A 23266-nucleotide genomic window follows, 5' to 3' on the forward strand; every position below is an offset into this window, starting at 1 on the left:
GGTCAAAATTAAAAGTGAATTAAAATTAATTTGTTTTGAGAACTCTTTTAGGGTATATAACTAAAGATATCTAAGTCACTGGGATTTGGCATTCAAGATACTTTCAGTTTTATATGATATCACTATAAACTAACTTCTAAATACATTGTCAGTGAATTTCCTCCATTGGGTCAGATGTTGGAGTGCTTGCATAGGTAGTTCCTAGCAGTGCAGAAGAATATAAAGATGCCATCAGAAGGCACTAAACATTATTTAGAGCTTTAGCAATGTTATGTTGCATTATGAACAAACGTGAGTCTTTCATGCACAAGAGGACAGGTTTTCTCCCTATACGGCACTTGTCTTATACAGGCTGGGATCTCACATTAGTGTTCTACCCTGGCCCACTAAAGCAGCATACTCTGGAGACTAAATTATATAACCGATTTGGTCTCTACCATTTTAAGTGTGCCTTTTTTTCTTCAGTGCCATAAGTTAAATATCATGTAGCTTTCGAACTAAGGGATATGTTCCTTTCATGATAGAATCATAGAGTGTCACAGTGTTACACAGAAAGAATTCCTTCATTAGTCCAAACTCTTCAGATTGCTGCTGAGAAAGTGGAGGCCTAGAGAGGTTAAGTGATTAGACCAAGATTACATAGCTAATTAGCTACAGGGTAGCGACTGGGAGCCAGGTGTACCTAATTCGAGCTGAAGTAGATGATTTCCTTTAAGTCTACCATGGCTCTGGTGGTTTAATTAAAACACTTCTTTTTCTTTCTTACCTGTTTTATTTCTTAGAGTTGGAAAAGCTCCTGGCTAAGTTTGGACAGGACACACAAAGAATAGAAGATTCGGTGCTGCTTGGCTGCTCCGAAAAGCATGAAGCATGGTTTGCTCTGGATCTGGTTCTCAACAGCTCCTCTCCCATAAACGGTACATAACATTATTCCTAGTGGGGACTTTCCAATGGTTCTCAGACTTTGGGGCTTCACATAATTTCAAAGAAAATTTTGGGAATACAGAAAGGTTATCAACTTTATATATATATATACATTTTAAGTTAGGAAATAAAAAAATACTACCATCTGGTATCATCCATCATTTACTAGAAAATAAAGGACATCTTAACGCTTTCTTTCTAAGGTAGGTGGTGGGTACACATATGCTTACTGTATTATTCTCTGTACTTTTATACATTTTATATATCTTAAATATTTCATAGGAAATGTTTTAAAATTCATGACATCGTTCTTATTTCTTTTATCAATACAGGTCAATAAACATGCTACCTTGGAGTAGCTCTGAGTCTTCAGGCTTGCATTTGGGAACCAGTTTGCTATAGGCTCATGGCTCCTGTCAGGCTTTCCTTCTCTCTTTCAGGGTTGTAGGTGTAAATGTATGATGCTGCAATGAGGTTCAGGTAGGAGCTCAGAGGTCCCATTTCATCTCTTTTCCAAGGATAGTGTGTGGCTAGTGCAAAAGTTCTTTTTGCCCTGAAGAGGCTCTTGAGAAATACTATGGTCTAATGTTTCCCAAATTTTCCTGAATATAGAAATCACCTGATGCTTGTTAAAAAAATAAAAATGTCTGGGCCTCACTTACCTGCAGTTCAGAATCTCCAGGTAGGGGCTTGAGAACCTGTGTATTTTTTATTTTCCCTAGTTGTCTTATTAGGTGAGTTTGGGAAACAGTGTCTAACAGGATATACTTGAGAGGGACCCTGAGGCAAAGTGTGACGTTTGTTTCATTTCATCCCTTTTCTCATTTTCTAGCTTCCTTACAGAAACCTCAAATGGAGACAGAGCTCAAGGGGTCTTTCATTGAGCTAAGGAAGGCTCTCTTTCAGCTGAATGAGAAGGATGCCTCCTTACTATCCACGGTAGATTCTGATTTCTCAGTTCTGTAGGAAATTTAGTAAAGCAGTGTATAATGGGTGAATACATGCGTGCATAACACAAGGCTAGAGTGACATTTGATTCCTTTTTTGCAGATCATAGTCCTTCCTACAAACCTTGGCAGAAGGACAACGTGCTGTAGGGAGATTACTTCTTCTTCTTTCTTTCGCCCTTGGCAGGACTGCTGTCAGGACCATTTTCTCCTAAGGGCATGCAAATCTCTGGCAATGATCTATTAGCCTCATAAACATTTTTAAGGACCCACAGCATGACATATGTCATCATGTTTTTCCTATGAGAAATTATTTTATATTGCTTTAATGACTCGTCCTCACAGCTTTAGATTTTACTTGCTAAAGTGCTTTTGATTGTCCATTAACTTAAAGAGATAACCTCTGAACACTTTATTTGCAAAAAAAATTCCACCTTTATTGAGGAGCAGTATATGTTGGGGTGTTCAACTATATTGGAAATGTTTATTTTTAAGCTGGATCATAAGTAAATGGCTGTTCAATACTTTATATATTATATATTTTGCACCATTTTTTTGTTTTTAAAGATTTTATTTTTTTTTCCTTTTTCTCGCCAAAGCCCCCCGGTACATAGTCGCATATTCTTAGTTGTGGGTCCTTCTAGTTGTGGCATGTGGGACGCCGCCTCAGCGTGGTTTGATGAGCAGTACCGTGTCCGCGCCCAGGATTCGAACCAACGAAACACTGGGCCGCCTGCAGCGGAGTGTGCGAACTTAACCACTCGGCCACAGGGCCAGCCCCTATATATTATATATTTTAAATAATTCATAATACACTTAAAAGTATGCTTTTATTCATATTTCAGACGCTAGAGGAATATGGTCAGATAGTTTCCTTATTTTAAAGTTTAAACAGTTAATAACCATTTAAAATAGGTGAGCTGGAAAGGTATTGGCATTTCCCTTTGAGTTGCTCTAAATACTAGGCCCAGCTTGTTACAGATGAGCCCCACATTCTCCCCAATGAAACCAGGCCCATCTTTGTATTCCTAGGCTCAGGCTCTTCTCCGTTGGCATGATGCCCATCAGTTCTGCAGCAGAAGTGGGCAGCCCAGCAAGAAGAATATGGCTGGCAGCAAGCGTGTGTGCCCTTCCAATAAGATCATCTATTATCCACAGGTAGGCATTGCTTTAAAAGGACAGTAATCTGTGAAGTGGATTACTGTGCACTATGTCCTGTGGATGGAAGCCTGAACAGTTAAAAGGCTTTCCTTAGTTATCTTTTCCTTCATCCCATTAACAGGCCCCAAAGCCCTAGTGTTTAAGTTTCCATCCCCTTTTCCTAGATGGCTCCCGTGGTGATCACTCTGGTGTCAGATGGGACTCAATGCCTGCTTGCTCGCCAGAGTTCCTTTCCCAAGGGAATGTATTCTGCCTTGGCAGGTTTTTGTGATATAGGTAAGGAGTTTAGGGCATGGAGGGATGATACTGGAGGACAAGAAAGCTTATCAATAGAAGGTATTTCTTTGTCTTGCTGCCACAGTGCTTGGAGTCTCAAGGACGTTGTTCTTTATCACGTCAAGAAAACTGCCTTCTGTATGATGTTAAGCGAAATAAACCGGACAGAGAAAGACAAATACTGCATGATTTCACTCATATGTGCAAGATAAACAAACACACAGATAAAGAGAACAGACTAGTGGTGACCAGAGCGGGAGGGAGGGAAGCAAAAGGGGTAAAGGGGCACATATGTATGGTGACGGATAAAAATTAGACTATTGGTGGTAAGCACGATGCAGTCTATACAGAAACTGATAAATAATAATGTACACTTGAAACTACACAATATTATAAGCCATTATGACCTCAATAAAATAACTGAAAAAACCCCCACCAAAACTGCCTTCTGGTACTATAATTTTCCAATATATTTTAGGCAAATTTTCAAATATACAGCATAGTTGAAAGAATTATACAGTGAACACCAATACACCTACCACCTAGATTCTATAATTTTTTATTACACTTACTTTATCACCTATCTATCCATTCCTCTATCCATCCATCAATCTACCATATTTTTGGATGCAGAGATTGCAGACACTGGTACACTTCTCCCTAAATATTTCAGCATGCATACTATTAGTTAGAATTCAAAATTTATTTACAGGTTTTTTTCTCAGTCTCTTGGGGTAAAACTTGCAAATGATGAAACATGGCATTAGAATTTTATTAAAGCTGGGGGCAACACTCGCCTCTCCCACTGCCACTCTTATTTTGCATTATAACTAACCTAGTAGGTTTAAGTATTGCAGTTCAACACCCAACTCCAGATTTGATTCCTATTGTTGTAAAGACTCGGAGATTTAGGGCTCTCCCAAGAGTATTTCATTGAAACTTTAGAGCCGGTTTGGTACTCCTTTCACAAATGGGCATCTGTATCACCCTTCCTGCTGCAGAGCTGTCCTGAATTAATCTGAGTGCTTGTAGGTGAAAGTCTGGAAGAGGCTGTCCGGCGAGAAGTTGCAGAAGAGGTGGGATTGGAGGTGGAAAGACTGCAGTACTCTGCATCCCAGCACTGGCCCTTTCCTAATAGCTCACTCATGATTGCCTGTCATGCAACTGTGAAACCAGGGCAAACAGAGGTAAGTTCTGATTCTTTCCTCATGCTGTGATATTTCCTTTGCCTCATCCAAGCTGGTCAGTAGGTACTTAGTAAGCCCCTGTCTAGTCCAGCATTGTCTATGCAGAGATGTTTAAGATATGATTTATACCCTTAAGGAACTTGCAATCTCATAAGGGAAACAAATAATCACTATGAAAATTGGTAGTGCCAAGATGATCACCATTCTTCCTTGTATATCTCTCAATCATGAGACAATTTATCTTTTATCATCAAGACTTAGAGATTCCTGCATAGAGTAAGCACACAATAAATATATAAAATTTAATGATTGATTTCAGGATTGTCTTATTGCTTAAGTCAGCCAGGATGTTGGGGACTAATAACATAAAATCATAGCAACTTCTGGTTGAAAGGGACTTAGATATTGTCTTATCCAACCTCCTTTTGCTCTTCTGTAGCATCCCTGACAGAGGCTTTGTGGTCCCTATCTGCCAAAGTTTGTCTACTGTGTGTTTTGGTCTCTATAGAATGAATAATATCTAATCTGTCTCAGATTCCTGTGGCTGCAGTTTGCATTACTTTGCTTCTTGCAAAGAAGATACTAGGCTTTTGATTATCATTAATTAACCCTTATCCTTTAAAGAAGAGTAACATTTGTTTGTTTGTTTGTTTGTGAGGAAGACTGGCCCTGAGCTAAGATCTGCTGCCAATCTTCCTCATTCTGCTTGAGGAAGATTAGCTTCAAGCCAACATCTGTGCCAATCTTCCTCTACTTTGCACGTAGGACAACGCCACAGCATGGCTTTCACAAGTGATGTGTAGGTCTGCACCCAGGATCCAAACCCATGAACCTTGGGCCAAAGCAGAGCACACAAACTCAATCACTATGCCACTGGGCCAGCCATTGTCTGTTCTTTTTTTTTTTTTTTTGAGGAAGATTAGCCCTGAGCTAACATCCACTGCCAATCCTCCTCTTTTTGCTGAGGAAGACTGGCCCTGAGCTAACATCCATGCCCAAGGTCTTCCTCTACTTTATATGTGGGACGCCTGCCACACCATAGCTTGACAAGCCGGGATCTGAACCAGCAAACCCTGGGCCGCTGAAGCAGAACTTGTGAACTTAACTGCTGTGCCACCAGGCTGGACCCTGCATGTTCTTTTTTAACTGAAAGTTATACCATCAATAGAGGCACAAAGAAAAACAAGTATTATTCATAATATACCCCTCAATGTTAACCACTCTTAAATCTTAGTATTTATACTCCTAGGATTCTTAAAATGTTATTATTATTTTTTTTAACTATTTAAAAAATATATTTAATTCTTATATCTTAATTATGCCTCCTTTGCTTCTGGGCAGTATCTAGAACTGAGTACCTCCCAGCCTGTAGCTCCCAAGTATTATCATCTAAGATTGCTCAGTTCTGGAACCATTTTCTCAAGTTTGGCCACATTATTCTAAATTTTGTAGTTCCTAACTGTACATCCTGTTTTTCCTTATGTCTTTCAGATCCAGGTGAACTTGAGAGAACTAGAGGCAGCTGCCTGGTTCAGTCACGATGAGGTGGCTACAGCCCTGAGGAGAAACAACCCATATACTCAGCAACAGAATGGGACTTTTCCATTCTGGTTGCCCCCCAAGTTAGCCATTGCTCACCAACTGATTAAGGAGTGGGTAGAAAAACCAACCTGTTCTGCCCTGCCTGCTTAATTCAGATCAGGCCACCTAGACTCCTCTCTCAGTATCCCAGATGGACATATCAGAGATAAGGAGCTAAAAGGGAGGTGACAAAAGGCCATCTTCAGGCCAACCTCATAATAAGGCAGAGAAGAAGGTGAGCCGCCTACAGCGAGACACCTCTACCAGCAGTGTTAATGAAATAAGTTCCTACTCATAGGCAATCAAAAATGCCAAAACTGATGAGATGACAATTGTCAAAATCAGAGGGAAGGCTGAAGCATTAGTTTAGATGTAGGTCTTTGTTCATCCATTTCTCCTAGGCCTTGGAAGCAGACATCTTTTGGCATGTGGCTTGTTAATACTAGGTTTATACTAACTGCCAAAATGTGCCTGGCATAATTTTGGTTAAAACTTTTATCTTAGTATTGAAAATATAGAGCAAATCTCAGCCCACTACTGAGTTACTTTTTATCCTCATAGAGTTAAGAAAAATAGCACAAGATAACATTTTTTAATTCATATACAGATAATTATTTTGTACATGGTAGTTAAATTAAAGTCATATTTCTTTAAGTCAGCTGAAGGGATGAGGAAAATGGGAGCTAAGGCCTTCATCAGAGTACTCTATAATATATCAGAGGCAATGATGTTCTGTTGAGGTAACTGCATCCCAGTGGGGCTCAAGATGGGAAGGTTTTTTTTGCAGTTACTTGCTCAGTTTGTGACCCAAGGAAAAGATGATCATTTTGCCATGCCTGTTTTCCTAAGTAAAATGGTTGCTGCATTTGCACATCCAGTAAGTGTTGTAACTTCAACTAAGGGATTAGTGAGGATGAACCATTTTTTGAGTTTTATGGGATAAACTAAATTTAGGATTTGTCATCATTTATATATGCCATCCTATACCTTGTCATGGGGAGAAAAATTATCTGAAGGAAATAAAATAAATTTCCACACTTTCATTCAGATGTATTTTTCTGTCTTATGAAGTTAGGAATTTGTGCAAAGTAAGAATTTAAGGTGGGAGGAGAAAAGAAATCCTTTTATTAGTGTGACAAACGTCAAAGTTCAGGTTCTAAGTCTGTGGAACGACTGAAGCAATGTGCAGAAGAAATATGGTTAGAGGTCTGTTTGAAAAGAGGAATGGCTGGGGAAAGAGTCATATCTTCAGATGATTTTAAAGACACAAGTGTCAGAGACCCTAAGATTATTTACACATCAAAGTCCCACAGGACTAAGGAAAAGAGATTCTAGAACTAGAAAAGTTGAAGCACTGAATTTCCTCTTGATCCCAAAAGGTCATTGCTCTCCCCACTGCCAGCAAACCATCATTGCTTTGGGGAAATCAAAAGTGCCGTCAGCAGGAAATGTTGAGGGATAATGTGTGATGGGACTTGATTGTCCTCTTAGATTGGCAGCTTGCCCTGACCTGAGCTGAACCCAGCATGTAGAAGGGAAAACACTCTTGAAAGAGAGGACCTGAGATTTCTTCATATCTTGCAGTTAGAAGAAAACAGTTCAGGGTCCATGTGAATTACTATCTCCCAATCTTCTCTCTCTATGTGGGTGTGTTTGTGAGCACATGTGTACACATCCCCAGTCTGAAAATACTGATGGAAAGGGGAGTGTGCAGGACTCCTGGTTACGAGTTTCTCAGACATACCATGGAGCAACTGTTTGCTTTTGGATTAATGTGTTGTTTTGGGAAAGAAAAGAAGAAAGTGGCTAACGGGAGGATCTGCAGCATTGGGTTCTGTTTCCCAACAGTGGCTAACAGGAGGATCTGCAGCGTTGAGTTCTGTTTCCCAACAGTGAGTGGAACGAGGGCTTTACTTCTCAGGACTCCAAGGGTTTCTGAAAGCTGAGGCAAAAGTGGGTAGGGCCGGGGTACCGAAGAATGACATATAAATAAGAGAAAATTTGGTACAGGGCTTATCTGGCTTCAGAATATTTATGTGGCAATGAATTGTGAAGGTGCTAAGGATAAAAAGAACCCACTGGGTCCATGAAGTAGAATAGTAAAAATAAGTAAAATGTTCAAACAAATGTATTTGTCACCAGAATTAGCCTGGCTCAAGGTCATCATGGGTAACTGGAATGAAAAAGCAACTCAAGAATTCTTTAATTTTGCCTATCTACTTTCCTTTCTCTAGCCAACATTTAATTCTCAATAAAGATAAACAATGTCCTAAACACAAGAGTGTGTAAATCTCATCTCAGGGGCTATCCAGGGCCTTTATTCTCTCTATTCTGCCAACTTCAAAACCTTGTTGAGATCACAAAGACTTGTGCACAGAGGGCAACATCTGGGGCTCATAGAGGAGAAGTCAATCTGCGAAACTTGTAATGAAGAAACATTTTTACTAAATGAGTAATTTAAACTCGACATGAGCACAATCAGACTCGATATTTATTTAAGGAATGAAAAAGAGAGGCTAGGTTTGCTGGTTAATCTTTTGTTGGCTTACTTGTGGGTCTATGATCAGTGTTGTCAGGTAGCTGCACTCCCATGCTTTGTAAGAGGTTGGAAGCAGGTCCTGCCAGTCCAGCTTGGGAACTATAGGATTCCAGTATATTTGAAACCAGGTTCAGGTCTACATCCACTGGTGTCATAATAGATTCTCCTGCACCAGAATCTTCCTCATCTGAATTGTTATTGGTAGTCTGAGACAGAGCTTCCTTATTCATGAAGAGAAAACAAAATCATGGAATAATATGCCATTAGGTTGGATGGTGGTTACAATAAAAAGCTAACTAAGCAACAATATAAAATTGAATTCCAAATTAAAAGGAAATTTCTTTTCCTTCCTGATAGAAGGTAAAAATGAGATCTAATAAACTATGTAACTTAACATACATATTAAAATTTGGTTCCAAAGATTATAATACACTTCTTTCTAGGAAAAGTTTCTACAAATTGAAAGGATTTCTTCTCTATTTTGAAATAGGCCAAAGAAGATAACCAGGGTTAAGGAGGTATATTTATAGCTTGCCTAAGAGTTTTTAAAAAAATGAACATTAAAAAAAAATCTAAATTTTTCTCTAAACGAAAGAATCTAGATTTCCTTTTTTCCTCCCAATGAAAAAACTTCAAGTAAAAACTTGAGGCTTTTGAGGTCCAACCACAAAGACTCTGAATTGTTACTTGAGCCTCTGATTTCACAGGTTGGGGAAAGGATTTGAAAGATTGTACCTTGATCTTTAGACCTTTATATCTTTGCTACTCAGTTGTGGTCCCTGGACCAGCAGCATGCGCATCGCTTGGGAGCTTGTTAGAAATGTAAAATCTCAGACCTCACTCCAGACATACTTAACCAGAATCTATGTTTTAACAAGATCTTTAGGTGGTTCGTATTCACATTAACATTTAAGAAACACTGCTTTAGATACATCTAATGTGTGGTTTCTATTAGGTTTTGGCAATACTGGTAGTGAATATAGTTTTAAATGTGGTTTAGATGATCAAAGCAAGGAAAATACATTAATTAAGGGCCCATTATGGGTTTTACTATTATCTCATTTGGTTCTCATGTTAATTCTATGAAATGAAGATTATTGGTTAATGGCTACATTGACAGTGGATAGCTTAGCTGGATTTCCAACCCTAATCCATGAGACTCCAGAGTCCATTCTCTTTCCATAATGTCTCTGTCTAGGATTAGACAGTGCTGGTATAAAAACTAGGATAAAAACATGAGTGGAAGATGAATTCTACATTTGGCTCTAAAATAGGGAAATAAATGAAACAAACACTACTAAGACTTGAAAATTATTTGGAAATTTAAGATCCTTTCTCTTTTTTAAAAATCACTTTAAGCTGTTAGTAGTAGTATGCAACCACATACTAATATCAATACATCATATGACTTTTTATTTTAAATCCTCATAGATAATAGAATAAGTAATATAATTAAGCTTATGTTTAGGAAAATAAAGTTAATAATCCTTCATCCTACCAGAGTTAGGAAAAAATTAACATTCTTATTTATCTCAAATCAAAAAATCAAATTCATCACAAAAAAAACCTATCACAAATAAAAAAAAAGAAAAGAAAAACTAAGATAAAATATGGTTTTAGCTATCCTTTGTAATAAACTCAGAAGGAGACAGAGGTTAAACACAGACATACCATTTGCTTCTGGGTAGTGAAACTCTTGCCAATGCTGGTATGTGCCAGTTCCTGGTCCATCTGCGCCATGTATGACTGGAGATCATCAAGGGTTCCTTTTACAGACGCTTCTTCCCCTGGCTCTTGTGTTTCAAGATCCAAGTCATCATCACTTTCTAAACATTCAAAGTCGTCTTCATCCAGATCATCAGAGTCTGACTCATGAGGCCTTGGCCCTACACAGACCCCAACACAGAAAGAGCCACTTCGTAAATTTTTTTTTGAGTGATTACACCTCTCAAGAGAATTAGAATATTATCTGCAGAAAAAAATCAATATACATAGGCAAACTACTTAACAAAAACCCCTTCCAGAAAATGGTGTTGCTGGCAGGTATTTGCAGAAAAGTACACAGGATGAGCTGAAAGATTCACCTTTTTCTTTTTTAATGTGAATTTAATTAATTAAAATTTTTTACCTAAAAATTTAAAAACTATATAATACATGAATACATTTTGATGTAAACATTCAAGCCATACAGAATTGTCTCACATCTAACTCTTCCCAGAGTCAACCATCTTTTAACAGTTTGGTGGGTATCCAGACCTTTATCTATGCAGTTCTGTACATATACATATATAAACATAGCTTTCTTTTAAAACATAGTTATACATATTGAACTATCGTTTGCTTTTCCACTTATTTATATGTCTTGGAGGTCCTTCTCTGTCAAAACCTATAGATGGAACTTATTCTTCAATAAAGCTGCACAGTATTTCATAATATGGATGTACTATGACTTATTTAACCATTTCTCTCTTGGTGGACATTTAGAATATTCCAATTTTTTGCTACTCCAATGCTGCAATCACCATCTTTGCACATATATTTTTCATAGAGTAAATTCCTGGAAGTGAAATTGCTAAGGCAAAGGTTATGAACATTCTAGAGTACTAAACTGCCCTGCGAAAAGATGACTTACACTTCTACCCTCACAGTATGAAGAGTGCTCATTTTTCCAACCCTTGAGAAAACTGGTTATTATCAATCTTTTAAGCTTTTGCCAATATGATGGGCAAAAAAAAGAGTCCTTATTTTTATTGTGTGTTTACTTGCTTACTAGAAACAGTTAACTATTTTAAAATATTTATTGACTTTTTATATTTCTTCTTTGAGGCACTGCCTGTTTATATCTTTTGTTGATTTTTTAATTGGGCTATTTGTCTTTTTATTACTAGTGTGTAAGTGAATTAAGTCTAAAAGAGAAAAAACAATGTAATATGGGAGACAAGGTAAAACTCTAACCACAGAGCATTCACGCACTCAACAAATATTTAATGAGCAGCTACAATGTCAGCCACTGAGTTAGGCATCCTCTGCAAAATCACTCAATAGGGCAGTAATCCATGGTTGAAATCAACTCAGAATCATGAAGAGAAAGCAGTATCTTGACTTCTGAGAAATCCAATGCTCCAGTGCTCTAGCAACAGCCATACTACTTCTGTTTCAAAATGAAAATAAACGTCACACTGTAACTTACCTAAAATCTTATCAAAATAATTAAGAAAAGAATCTGCATCAAAAGTGATTGGAGCCTCAGAAGGTTCTCTGCAAGATTAAAGGAAAAAGACGATTTATCCTGAATACAACTCTTTGAAACTTTTTCTAAAGTGGTGCCATTCTTAGGAACATTACCAGAGATACACTCTCAAAAGAAGCACAGAAAATAAAATTGTAGTTTAAATTTAAAAAATCCTTATGCTTACTGATCTTTCAGGGCAACAGAAACGGGACAGACTGATGAAATAAAAGTAAAAATTGCTGGGGCCGGCCCAGTGGCGTAGTGGTTAAGTTTGTGCACTCTGATTCAGCAGCCTGGGGTTTGCAGGTTTGGATCCTGGGTGCAGATCTACACATCGTTCCTCAAGCCATGCTGTAGTGGCATCCCACATAAAATAGAGAAAGACTGGCATAGATGCTAACATAGATGTTAACATAAGATTGCTCAGCGACAATCCTCAAGCAGAAAGAGGAAGATTGGCAACAGAAGTTAGCTCAGAGCCAATCTTCCTGGAAAAAAACAAAACAAAACTGCACTTTGTTTATGAACATTTAACTTATGCTGATATAGGGACCTACCCACCCTCCACCTCCCACAAGATATATCTAGCATTAGCAAAAGAAATCATTTATCCAAGTTAATTTAAACAAAATCTATCTCTTTAGGAACCAAATCTTTAAAAATAAGTAAAAACAAACTTCCTTTATCCCTGCTTTTCTTTTTTAAGAGCATGCAAACTTAAGCACTGTGCTGGCCCCTAAACCTGCTTTCTTAAAGAGAGAATATTGAATATAAAATTTAATCTTCGGGGCTGGCCCCGTGGCCGAGTGGTTAAGTTCGGCGCGCCGCTGCAGGCGGCCCAGTGTTTCGTCGGTTCGAATCCTGGGCGCGGACATGGCACTGCTCGTCAGACCACGCTGAGGCAGCGTCCCACATGCCACAACTAGAGGAACCCACAACGAAGAATGCACAACTATGTACCGGGGGGCTTTGGGGAGAAAAAGGAAAAAAATAAAATCTTAAAAAAAAAAAAAAAAAAAAATTTAATCTTCTCATGAAGCTCAACAATATCAACACTAAAGACCTATTTGTGGGGGGCCGGCCCGGTCGTTCAGCGGTTAAGTGTGCACGTTTTGCTTTGGCAGCCTGGGGTTCGCCGGTTCAGGTCCTGGGTGGGCACATGGCAATGCTGGGCAAGCCATGCTGTGGTAAGGATCCTACATATAAAGTAGAGGAAGATGGGCACGGATATTAGCTCAGGGCCAGTCTTCCTCAGCAAAAAGAGGAGGACTGGCAGCAGACGTTAGCTTAGGGCTAATCTTCCTCAAAAAAAAAAGACACAGATTTGCTATGCAAGCAAACTTCCATCCACCTTTTTTTCCTATTTCTTGCCAAACGTAACTTCCCATTTCTTCTGTTACTATTTCTTCTTATCATGAACCCTTTTATCCCTCTCTTTTGAGTTGGTGGGTGGGGGATCAGAAGTCTGAGATTGCTGAGAGCTAGATGTTCACAGTCCACAAGGTTCTGAGTAAAAATCTAAAGAGTAAAGTACATGGTTGCCCTGCACAGCCCTGGGATGATGGCTTTTAGATCCGCTGAGTGGTCTCTCTGGCTTACTTTAAAGATGGCAGAGGATCAGGTTACTAGAAATCTGACTCTAGATAAGTAGGTTATCACGGCACTAGGCACCAAAAGAGGGAAACAAAGCAATACAAATCATTTACTAAAAAAAAAAAAACAAGAGTAGAACTAGCAATGACTGGATAACTTCAACATTTGGGTTATAAATATTTAGATATTTATATTTTAATACAAATTACCGAGGCAACTCTGCTCCTTTGTGGGTTGAGACTTTGGATATGAAAGCTCTCATGCTCTCTGAGACTTGAGTTAAGTCATAGTTCTCCTTCTCCCCCTTGGAAATGGGCTCTGGTTCTTTTTTGCCAGCAGCTTCCTGCAGTAGCTGGTCCAGCTGATGTGGTGAGAGGTCTAACCACTGGTCATCTGAAAAGAAGACAGCATGATACTGCCATACTACACTCACATGACAGGAACTCTCGGGCCAGAACCCTGTGAGATTTAGTGGAATGTTTTAATCTTTCTAACCCTTCTGTTCTATCCTGGTCCACCACTTACCATCTTCTGGGGGAAGATTAGCTTCTTCTTTCTTAAGCTCTTCTATATCAAATGGTATTGTCTGTAACAAGGTTAATATTTCTTCACCTGGGCTCATAGCAAGAGAGCTATAAAAAATAAGACATGGTATTCTTTTATAAGAGAGCTCAGAATAACAATCATAAAAACATAGTATTTTAAAGTTGGAAGGGATTATCTAGTCTAATTTGTTTTTAAACGTTTGTTTTAGGATTCAGATCCCTTTTTCTCAAATAAAATTTCACCAGGAACTCTAAAATATAAAAGAGCTCAAGGAAAAACTGCTTTGTACAGCAAAGGAAACCATCAACAAAATGAAAATGCAACCTATGGAATGGGAGAAAATATTTGCAAACCACATATCTGGTAAGGTCTTAATATCTAAAATTTATAAAGAACTCATAAGACTCAAAGCAGAAAACAAACAATTTGATTAAAAAATAGCTAGAGGAACTGAATAGACATTTTTCTAAAGAACACATACAAACAGCCAACAGGTACATGAAAAAGTGTTCAACATCACTAATCATTAGGGAAATGCCAATCAAAACAACAATAAGATATCACATCACAATGAGGTGTTAGAATGGCTATCATCAAAGAGACAAGAGAGGAGCGTTGGCGAGGATATGGAGGAAAGGGAACCCTTGTACACTGTTGGTGGGAATGTAAATTGGTCTAGCTATTATGGAAAACTAGTATGGAGGTTCCTCAAAAAATGAAAAACACAGCAACCATATAACCCAGCAATCCCACTTCTGGGTATATGTCCAAAAGACATGAAAATAGGATATCAAAGAGATTATCTCTTCTCATGTTCACTGCAGCATTATTCACCATAGTTAAGATATCGAAACAACCTAACTGTCCATCAACAGATGAACGGATAAAGATGTGATATATACATACAATGGAATATTATTCAGTCATGAGAAAGAAGGAAATCCTGCTATTTGTAATGACATATTGGAGGCACCTTGAGGGCATTATGCTAAGTGGAATAAGCCAGACAGAGAAAGACAAATACTGCATAATATGACTTATACGTTAAATCTAAAAAACAAAAGTCAAACTCATATAAACAGGGAGTAGAAAAGTGGTTGCTAGGGACTAAGGGGTGAGAGAAATAGGGAGAGGTTGGTAAAAGGGTACCAATTTTCAGCTGTAAGGTGAATACAGTCCAAGGATCTAATGTAAAACATGGTGACTATAGTTGATAACACTGTATTATGTAATTGATATCTGCTAAGAGAGTAGGAAATGTTCTAACCCGATCCCCCCACCCCCAAAAGAAAGATAAATATGTGAGGGTGATGGATGTGTTAATTAACTAGATGGTGGAAATCCTTTCACAATGTATATCAAATCACTATGATATATACTTTAAATATCTTACAATTTTGTCAATTATATCTCAACAAAGCCAATAAAAAAGAAGAAAGAAAAACTGCTTAGATTGAAATGGAGGCTGGAGGCTGAGAGACCTACCCATTCTGCCGCCCCCTTTGGCTCTCCTGCAGGCTCCATGGAACACCATTATGAAGCTGCTGATCTAGTACAACTCTTTCAATTTATACATATCTTATTTAAGAGGAAAAGAAAACCCAGAGGAAAGTATGAATCAAAATTAATCTCACATGTATTTTATGATAGGCTAGCACTTTAAATATATTTTCTTATTTAGTCCTCTAATTACTATTAAGAAGAGGTAATAATCCTCTTTTACAGACGAGAAAACCAAAGCCCAGAGAAGTTTTATAACTTTTGTAAGGTCACTTAGTTGGACAGAGCAAAGGCTTGAAATCAAGTATTTTGATGCTATTTTGTGCTCCTGCTACTATAAACCGATGACAAAATATGCACAGAGATTATTTACATGATGAGTGAGTTATTCTACGATGTTGATGTGACTTGTTATATAAATTGATGAAACCCTGTCTGAACTATTTAGAATGGAGCAAATCAAGTTACATAATAGACTTAAATTCATTTAATAAACATTTGCATAACTTGCTAAATCAGGTGGGTAATAGGAAATTGTCCCTATTCCATGTTATGTAAATCTTACTAGGAGAGAAAAAAGAAATATACAAATAATCATGAAAAATTACAAAACATAAAGTCATATAGCAATACCAAATGCTACGGAGAGTCATAGAAGAAGGTAATCACATTAATTGCGGTGGGGGAAGAGAAGTTAAAAAAAAAAAAAAAGATAGGGGCCAGCCCTGTGGCCGAGTGGTTAAGTTCACATGCTCCGCTTCCTGTGGCCCAGGGTTTCACTGGTTCGGATCCTGGGCGCAGACCTGGCACCACTCGTCAAACCATGTTGAGGCACCGTCCCATGTACCACAACTTGAAGGACCTACAACTAAAAAATACACAACTATGTGCTGGGGGGATTTGGGAAAAAAAGGAAGCAGGAAAAAAAAAAAGATATAATGGAAGTAGTTGAGTTAAGCCTTAAAGAATGGGGAGGTAATATAGGGGAGAGAAATTTTAGGCAAGGGGAAAAATGCGCATTTGTATGGAGGCAGGGAAGTGAGGAACATGTTGAGAAGGCAAATGGCGTTCAGCTTGGCTTAAGCGTCGAAGATGAGGCTGAACAGATGGACCGGGATGAGAGCACAGTGAGCCTGAAATGGCTAAGAAGTTTGGACTCAAGGAAATAAGCAGTGGGTGATCACTGATGGCTTGTTATTTTTAATTTTTGTTGTAAGAGATTTAAATAATATAGACAAGACCAAAAGATAAGAAATGTCCATATCCCTACCACTCAGAATTATAATATTGCTATATTTACTTCTAGTCTAAATATATCACATTTATACATTTAACACAAAAATAAACTAGTAACATGTGAATGTACTTTGAAAAAAATTATAGATAAAGCTAATGTTTCCTTTGATGACCAACACTATCAGTTCCAATCCATTCCTCTTTTGCCCAGAGGTGGCCGCTCTCACAAGTATCCTTCTGGGCCACTGAGATTGTGAGTCTATCTGTATTTCTATGTTGTATTTGCTGTTTGTTCTCTTTACCTGGAATGTTATTCCCCTAAGTACCTGAATACTTCATTCCCTCATTTCATTCAGGTCTCTTCTCAAAGACAACCTCCTTGGAAAGGCCTCCTTGATCAACCTATCTAGAATAGCAGCCTCTATCTCTCTTTCCCCATACACTGCTTTTTCCTCAAAGTACTTATCACCATCTGACATCACGTAACGGTTTACTGTCTTTCTCTTATACTAGCATGTAAGCTCCACAAGGGCCAGGAGACTTTGGGTTCACTTATTGTATCCCCAGTGCCTGGAATAGGTCCTGGCACATAGAATATACTCAATAAATATCTGCTGAATGAATGAATCTATAAGTAATATATGGCATTTTGTGTATTTTTACATTATATATGTATAGCATCCATATTGTACATATTTACAACTTTTTTTTTTTCTCCCTTTGGTGAGGAAGATTGGCCCTGAACTAACATCTGTGCCAATCTTCCTCCACTTTATATCTGGGACGCTGCCACAGCATGGTTTGAAGAGCAGTGTGTAGGTCCATGCCCGGGATCCAAACCCACAAACCCCAGGCCACCAAAGCAGAGCACATGAACTTAATCACTATGCCACGGGGCTGGCCCCTATAACTTGCTTTTTTCACTCAACATTATGTTTTTTAAATCTATTAATTTAGATCAGTGGTTCTCAACTGGGGACAATTTTGTCCCCCAGAGGACATTTGGTCTGGTCACATTTTTGGTTGTCATAATTGGTGGGTAGGAGGGCAGTCCTACCGCATTTACTGTGTAGATGCCAGAAACGCTGCTAAACATCCTACAATGCACAGGACAGTCCTCCACAACAAATTATCTGGTCCAAAATGTCAACAGTGGAAAGGTTGAGAAATCCTGAATTAAATATATGTATATTTAGCTAATCTCTGGTTAACCAGTGGATAGCAGTCTATCACATAAATACATTGAAATTCATTTATCTACTATTGATGGACACTTAGATTATAATTTTTCAGTATGACAATCTCTAATAATTTTTAGGAGACAGGAGTGACACGATTAAGGCCATGCTGCAAGCAGATTCTCCCGGCTCTAATGGTTGAATTGGAAGCAAAGAGTCACTAGAGGTTGAGAAACAAGTTTAGGTATTGCTATAGTTCAAGAAATAAGTAGCTAGAGTAGCTGGGCAGTGAGAAAGAATAATGCAAGACGCAAGATAATAATAAGCGGATCTAGGGACTGGACCCAAGGAGAGCCAGGAGGTCTGGGTGATAAGGAGGATGGTGATACTATTAAAAGACAGTAGAAAACAATCTATGATATTAATTCAGCTGTTAAACAAAAACAAAGAAACACTGAGAATTCAAGAATAGGTCTGGAAGGAGATGTGAGTTTAAACTGTTTAGAAATTATCCTGGTTTAGGGATTGAGAGTCTCTCCTGTAAGACTAATTAAAATGTTGGACATTTAAGCTATCTGCAATTTTTTTGCCAATAGTAAAAATGCTGAGTAAATCATGGTGCATACATTTACTGAAATGCTGAGCAGCTATTTAAAATTATGCTTATAAAGACTTTTTAATGTCATAGGAAAATGTAAGATTATAATGAGTAAAAATTATGGACAGGATACAAAATTTCTGTATAATATAAAACCTTGTTAAAAATCAACTGGCTATAGGGGAAAAAAAATCCTGAAAGGCAGTAGATCAGAATAATTACAGTGTTTGACTATGGTATAAATTGTTTCCTTCTTACATCTTTCTGTATTTGCTATAATGAATGAATATGCTACTTTTATAATAGTAACAAACTTCATTATTTATAGAGAAGAACTGTCAATCTATCTTATTTTGTGGGAGGAGCCCTAATTCTCCTACATATGAGTCTCTCTAGTTTCTTAACTTCTCTTCAATCCAAGACTGTAAGGTAACACTCCTGAATAGAGGAGTGGCCTCCTAGAGGCAGACTGGAATCATCTGGGGGAGAGTCCCCTAACTATGAGGGGACCCCTAACCACCTCCTTCACTCTCCTGACTCTCTTTCCCAAGTTTTTTTAAATGATATCCTAAGAAGGCATCCTCTTTTCCACCAATTACTGCCGTAAAACTGATGGCAATGGGACAACAGCACCCCTAGACACTTATGAAAGAGGAAGGATTGCTGTAAAGTCATTACCATCTCACAGACAACTGAGCTTAGAGTTCTTTCAGCATCAACTTTGCTACATGCAGTCTTCAAAGAACGTTGATTACACAAATATGTGGTGTTTGAGATGTTGGCAAAATGACTGGGGTTCAAAACCAGATTAGTTTGACTAAAAAAAAGAGCCCAACAACAAAACAAAAAACACACTCACACACAACTTAGGACCTTTTAACCATAAAACACAAAGCTATTTCTTTCATGTTATTTAATAGCTTTAAGTATCTCGAATTCAATTTTGCAAACATAAATTGAATCTTTTTCTAATACTCAAATTCTAACCTTTGATTCCTCAGCTCAGTAAGACTTTCTGCTTGGGCTCTATTTTCCTCACACCACACTGACTAGGAAATGCCTTCGGGACAAGTCAGATAAATGGAGACCTCATCAATTGTGATTTTCTTCTTTCAAGGGTCTTATTCCCTCCAACTTTTGTCTGCTTTTGTTGTTCTATAGTGTCTTCAAATAATTGTTCTTTATATTCTGTCCAGGCTTTATAATTGCTATCGGTAGGGTCTGACATGCTACTCCACCATTACCAGAACTGAAACTCAACTTTCTTAAATTTTAAAGGGGTGCCATTTTCTTCCAACCCTGTGTTCGCTTTTTTTGTCCCCCAGGAAATGAATGGCGGATTAGGATGATTTGATTTGGAAGCTGAATGCCTGCCTCATCCTCTATTTCAGACTCACCTAAAATAGCTAAACACAGCCCAGAACTGCTATAGGAATTAAGCACATGGCTCAATACCAAACTGCCTGAGTTCAAATCCTAGGTCTGTCACATATTAGCTGTGTGACTTTTGGCAAATTATATAATCTCTCCTGGCCTCAGCTTCGCAGCTGTAAATTTCGAACAATAATAATCATACTTATTTCACAGGGCTGTAAGGGAGATTACACGAGTTAAAGTGGCCTACACTCTGTAAGTACTCAATAAATGTTAGCTGTTTGATGATGATGATAGCTGCCAGTGTCAACGATCTTCTGTAGCCACACCTCCTCTCCCTCAACCTCAGCCCCTTTGGTAGTCATGATCCTTGCCATTAACTGCTTAAATATGGAAACTCCAATTTCTGCAATTATCTCAACACAAGTTACCACTTAACTTCTGACAAGTTACCACTCTGCTGCATTTTTAGGTAGTGATAAACTCACCTTTCTGGCTGGTTTACTGAGAATTGAAAGTAGTTCTTTGCCATTTCTAGCCTTTCCTGGTACTGAGCAGAACCTTCTATCAGTCCCTAAAAAAATAATAATGGCCTATCAGAACATTATTTATATGCTGTCATGAAAATGACATTAAATGTCATTAAATAGAAAATAATGTCATTAAAATATAAAATGTCATTAAAATAACCTGCTCAACAGCAACTTTCAGGGAGACAGTGTATGATAAAATATATTGTTCAGGAATCATGAGGCCTGAGTCCTAGTCCCTGTTTTGTCATTAATGTACCTGTTTGGGCTCTAGTTTTTTCAAACAAGGGGACTAAGTTAGATGCAGATGTTTCTAATCCTTTTCACCATTAAGGGTCTCTTTCCAATTTGGAAGGTTTTCTACCATTTCCTATTATTTTAATTAGTTATTAAGAAATAATTGATTAACTGGTAATTAATTTATAAAACAAAGTACAAATAGAACCAAAAAAACAGCACAATCCTATCTTGATAGGATTTCTGTTTATCACCTACATGTTTATAGTGGCATTCATACTTACTATTTTACATTCTTTAAAAAATATACTATAAGCACTTTTCCATATTGCTACACTGTCTTTATAATCATCCTATTCTTATAGACTTTTCTACTTCTTGGATGTTTCCTTAAAATAGATTATTCAAAGTGAAGGCTCTGAGTTTGAACCTTTCTATAGCTCTTGGAACATACTACCAAATTATATTCCAGTTACGGTTCTACCAATTTACAATCAGCAATGTATAGGAGTATTAATTTCACTATACTCTCAACAGCACTGAATATCATTCATATCCTTTTTTACATACATGAAAAACAGTCCTTATTATTGTGTTCATATGTATATCTTTACTACTTCTGAGAGTGAAGATTTTAAGAGAAATTTACTAGTTGTCATTTTGTAATTTTTTAATCTATGTCTTTGATAATTTTTCTATTTGGTATCTTCATGTTTGCTTTACAGATTTGTGCAAGTTGTTCATCTAATACAAATAACTTTATCACTTTATATAAATGTCATTACTCTTTCTAAAATACTAGAAATAGTTCAAAGACACATCCTCATTACCATTTAGAATGGTCCCTTTTAACTCTAGCTCCTATATTTATGTTACACATTCAATGTGAACCATAGGACTTTAAATCTCTGGCTTGACTTTTCCCCGGATTGTACAATTTTAAAAATGCATTGCAAGTCCTACCTTAAAATAGTCATTCTTTTTTAGACTTTCAAGGAAGCCAGCCCAGAGTGGTGAGTTAGTCATGAGGGATTTCTTGGAGTCAGAAAAATGTGGGCTACATTTGGAGCATAAGATCTCAAATCCATGAGCCTACATGGAATAGACAGAATTTTTAGTATTAGGTTACTTTCCATCTAGCCACACTCAAGAACTAGGTGAACAGACACATGGGCATGTGGACATTTATAACACTTTGAATTTTATGAAAAATCTGCGTTTATTCCCAAGGTTCTCAATCTCTACAGATTATTACAAATTTTAAAGGGACAGCAAATAATACAAAACAAAGATGCCTGTTCTCGTCAAAAGAGATGTCTGTTCTTGCTGATTATAAAACCAGAAATTTAAACTTATGCCTTGTTTGCTTAAAAAAGGCTTGCAAAGGGCCAGCCCTGTGGCCTAGTGGTTAAGTTTAGTGCATTCCTCTTCAGAGGCCCGGGCGTGGACCTACACCACTCATCAGTGGCCAAGCTGTGGTGGCAACCCACATACAAAATAGAGGAGGACTGGCACAGATGTTAGCTCAGGGCCAATCTTCCTCAGCAAAAAAAAAAAAAAAAAAAAAAAGGCTTGTAAAAGATTTCTTGTCTAATAGAAATTATAAATGAATTGAGCATGATCTCAGACACAGTAAAGGGAGGACGTCATTTAATTATAAGAGTCCTTTCATTAAAAAATATAATAAAAGAGCTGATGTCAGCATCAGGGCAGACTGAGTTCTTCCCACTAGACTCTCCCCACTAAGATACAAGAAAAGGACATTCATAAACCAACAGAGGACATTCACACAACACTAAAGACATCTGAGAGACCCATGCAACCATATGTCTGAAGATGGAGGTGCTGGGCCCCTGGGGAGGAAGTAGAAGGAGGTAAGGGGGATCTTCTCTCCCTCCCTGGCAGCAACCCAGGGTGTAGGACAAGGTGTAGCTCTGAGAAAAGACAGGGGAGGGGTGGCTCTCCGCAGAACGCCTTTGGTCTCCAAGTTCCCTCACAGCCCATGGGAAACCACACAGAGGAGGCTAAGCTATTGCAAGGGTGTCTTCATCAAGCCAGAAGACCAGAGGGGCAGTATATAATGATAAAAGTAACACTCCACCAAGAAGACATAACACTTATAAATATACAGCACCCAACACAGAACACCAAAGCAACTATTAACAAACCTAAAAGGAGATATTAACAACAACACAACAATAGCAGGCAACATTAACACCCCACTTACATCAATGGATAGATCATCCAGACAGAAAGTCAACAAGGAAATAGTAGAATTAAACGAAAAATCAGACCACATGGACTTAAAAGATATATATAGAACACTCCATCAAAAACACATCCTTCTCAAGTGCACATGGAACATTCTTAAAGAAAGACCATATGCTGGGAAACAAGGCAAGCCTCAATAAATTTAGGAAGATTGAAATCATATCAATCATCTTTTCCAACCATAATGCTATGAAACTAGAAATCAACTACAAGAAAAAAGCTGGGAAAGTCATAAATATGTGGAGACTAAAAAACATGCTACTGAATAATCAATGGATCATTGAAGAAATTAAAGATGAAAATAAAAAAATATCTGGAGACATAAAAAAATGAAAATACACTATACCAACTCATAT

General features: G+C 37.8%; 2 protein-coding genes across 13 annotated transcripts in view; one reads left to right on the forward strand and one right to left on the reverse strand.

Annotated features, from left to right (window-relative positions):
* The window catches only part of NUDT13 (nudix hydrolase 13), a 35497-nt gene extending 28378 nt beyond the window's left edge, over window positions 1-7119 (forward strand). For 3 of the 9 annotated variants that reach the window (XM_001503824.5, XM_005602462.4, XM_023644987.2), the window contains exons 4-9: window positions 783-917; window positions 1757-1863; window positions 2904-3029; window positions 3197-3308; window positions 4341-4495; window positions 5987-7119. In XM_001503824.5, the coding sequence (XP_001503874.1) occupies window positions 783-917; window positions 1757-1863; window positions 2904-3029; window positions 3197-3308; window positions 4341-4495; window positions 5987-6187 (836 nt within the window). In that variant the 3' untranslated portion in view covers window positions 6188-7119. The remainder of the gene's footprint in view (window positions 1-782; window positions 918-1756; window positions 1864-2903; window positions 3030-3196; window positions 3309-4340; window positions 4496-5986) is intronic. The other 6 variants (XM_070227512.1, XM_014733037.3, XM_070227516.1 and 3 more) reach the window with 2 other exon arrangements.
* Window positions 7120-8545: 1426 nt separating this feature from the next.
* ECD (ecdysoneless cell cycle regulator) overlaps window positions 8546-23266 on the reverse strand; it is a 28114-nt gene continuing 13393 nt past the window's right edge. For 2 of the 4 annotated variants that reach the window (XM_001503827.6, XM_005602464.4), the window contains exons 8-14: window positions 21603-21731; window positions 20361-20446; window positions 13966-14072; window positions 13650-13833; window positions 11806-11873; window positions 10287-10501; window positions 8546-8836 (exon numbers count right to left, since the gene is read on the reverse strand). In XM_001503827.6, the coding sequence (XP_001503877.1) occupies window positions 8606-8836; window positions 10287-10501; window positions 11806-11873; window positions 13650-13833; window positions 13966-14072; window positions 20361-20446; window positions 21603-21731 (1020 nt within the window). In that variant the 3' untranslated portion in view covers window positions 8546-8605. The remainder of the gene's footprint in view (window positions 8837-10286; window positions 10502-11805; window positions 11874-13649; window positions 13834-13965; window positions 14073-20360; window positions 20447-21602; window positions 21732-23266) is intronic. The other 2 variants (XM_014733034.3, XM_070227362.1) reach the window with 1 other exon arrangement.

Source organism: Equus caballus, chromosome 1, assembly GCF_041296265.1.
Source record: "Equus caballus isolate H_3958 breed thoroughbred chromosome 1, TB-T2T, whole genome shotgun sequence".
Lineage (NCBI taxonomy): Eukaryota > Metazoa > Chordata > Mammalia > Perissodactyla > Equidae > Equus > Equus caballus.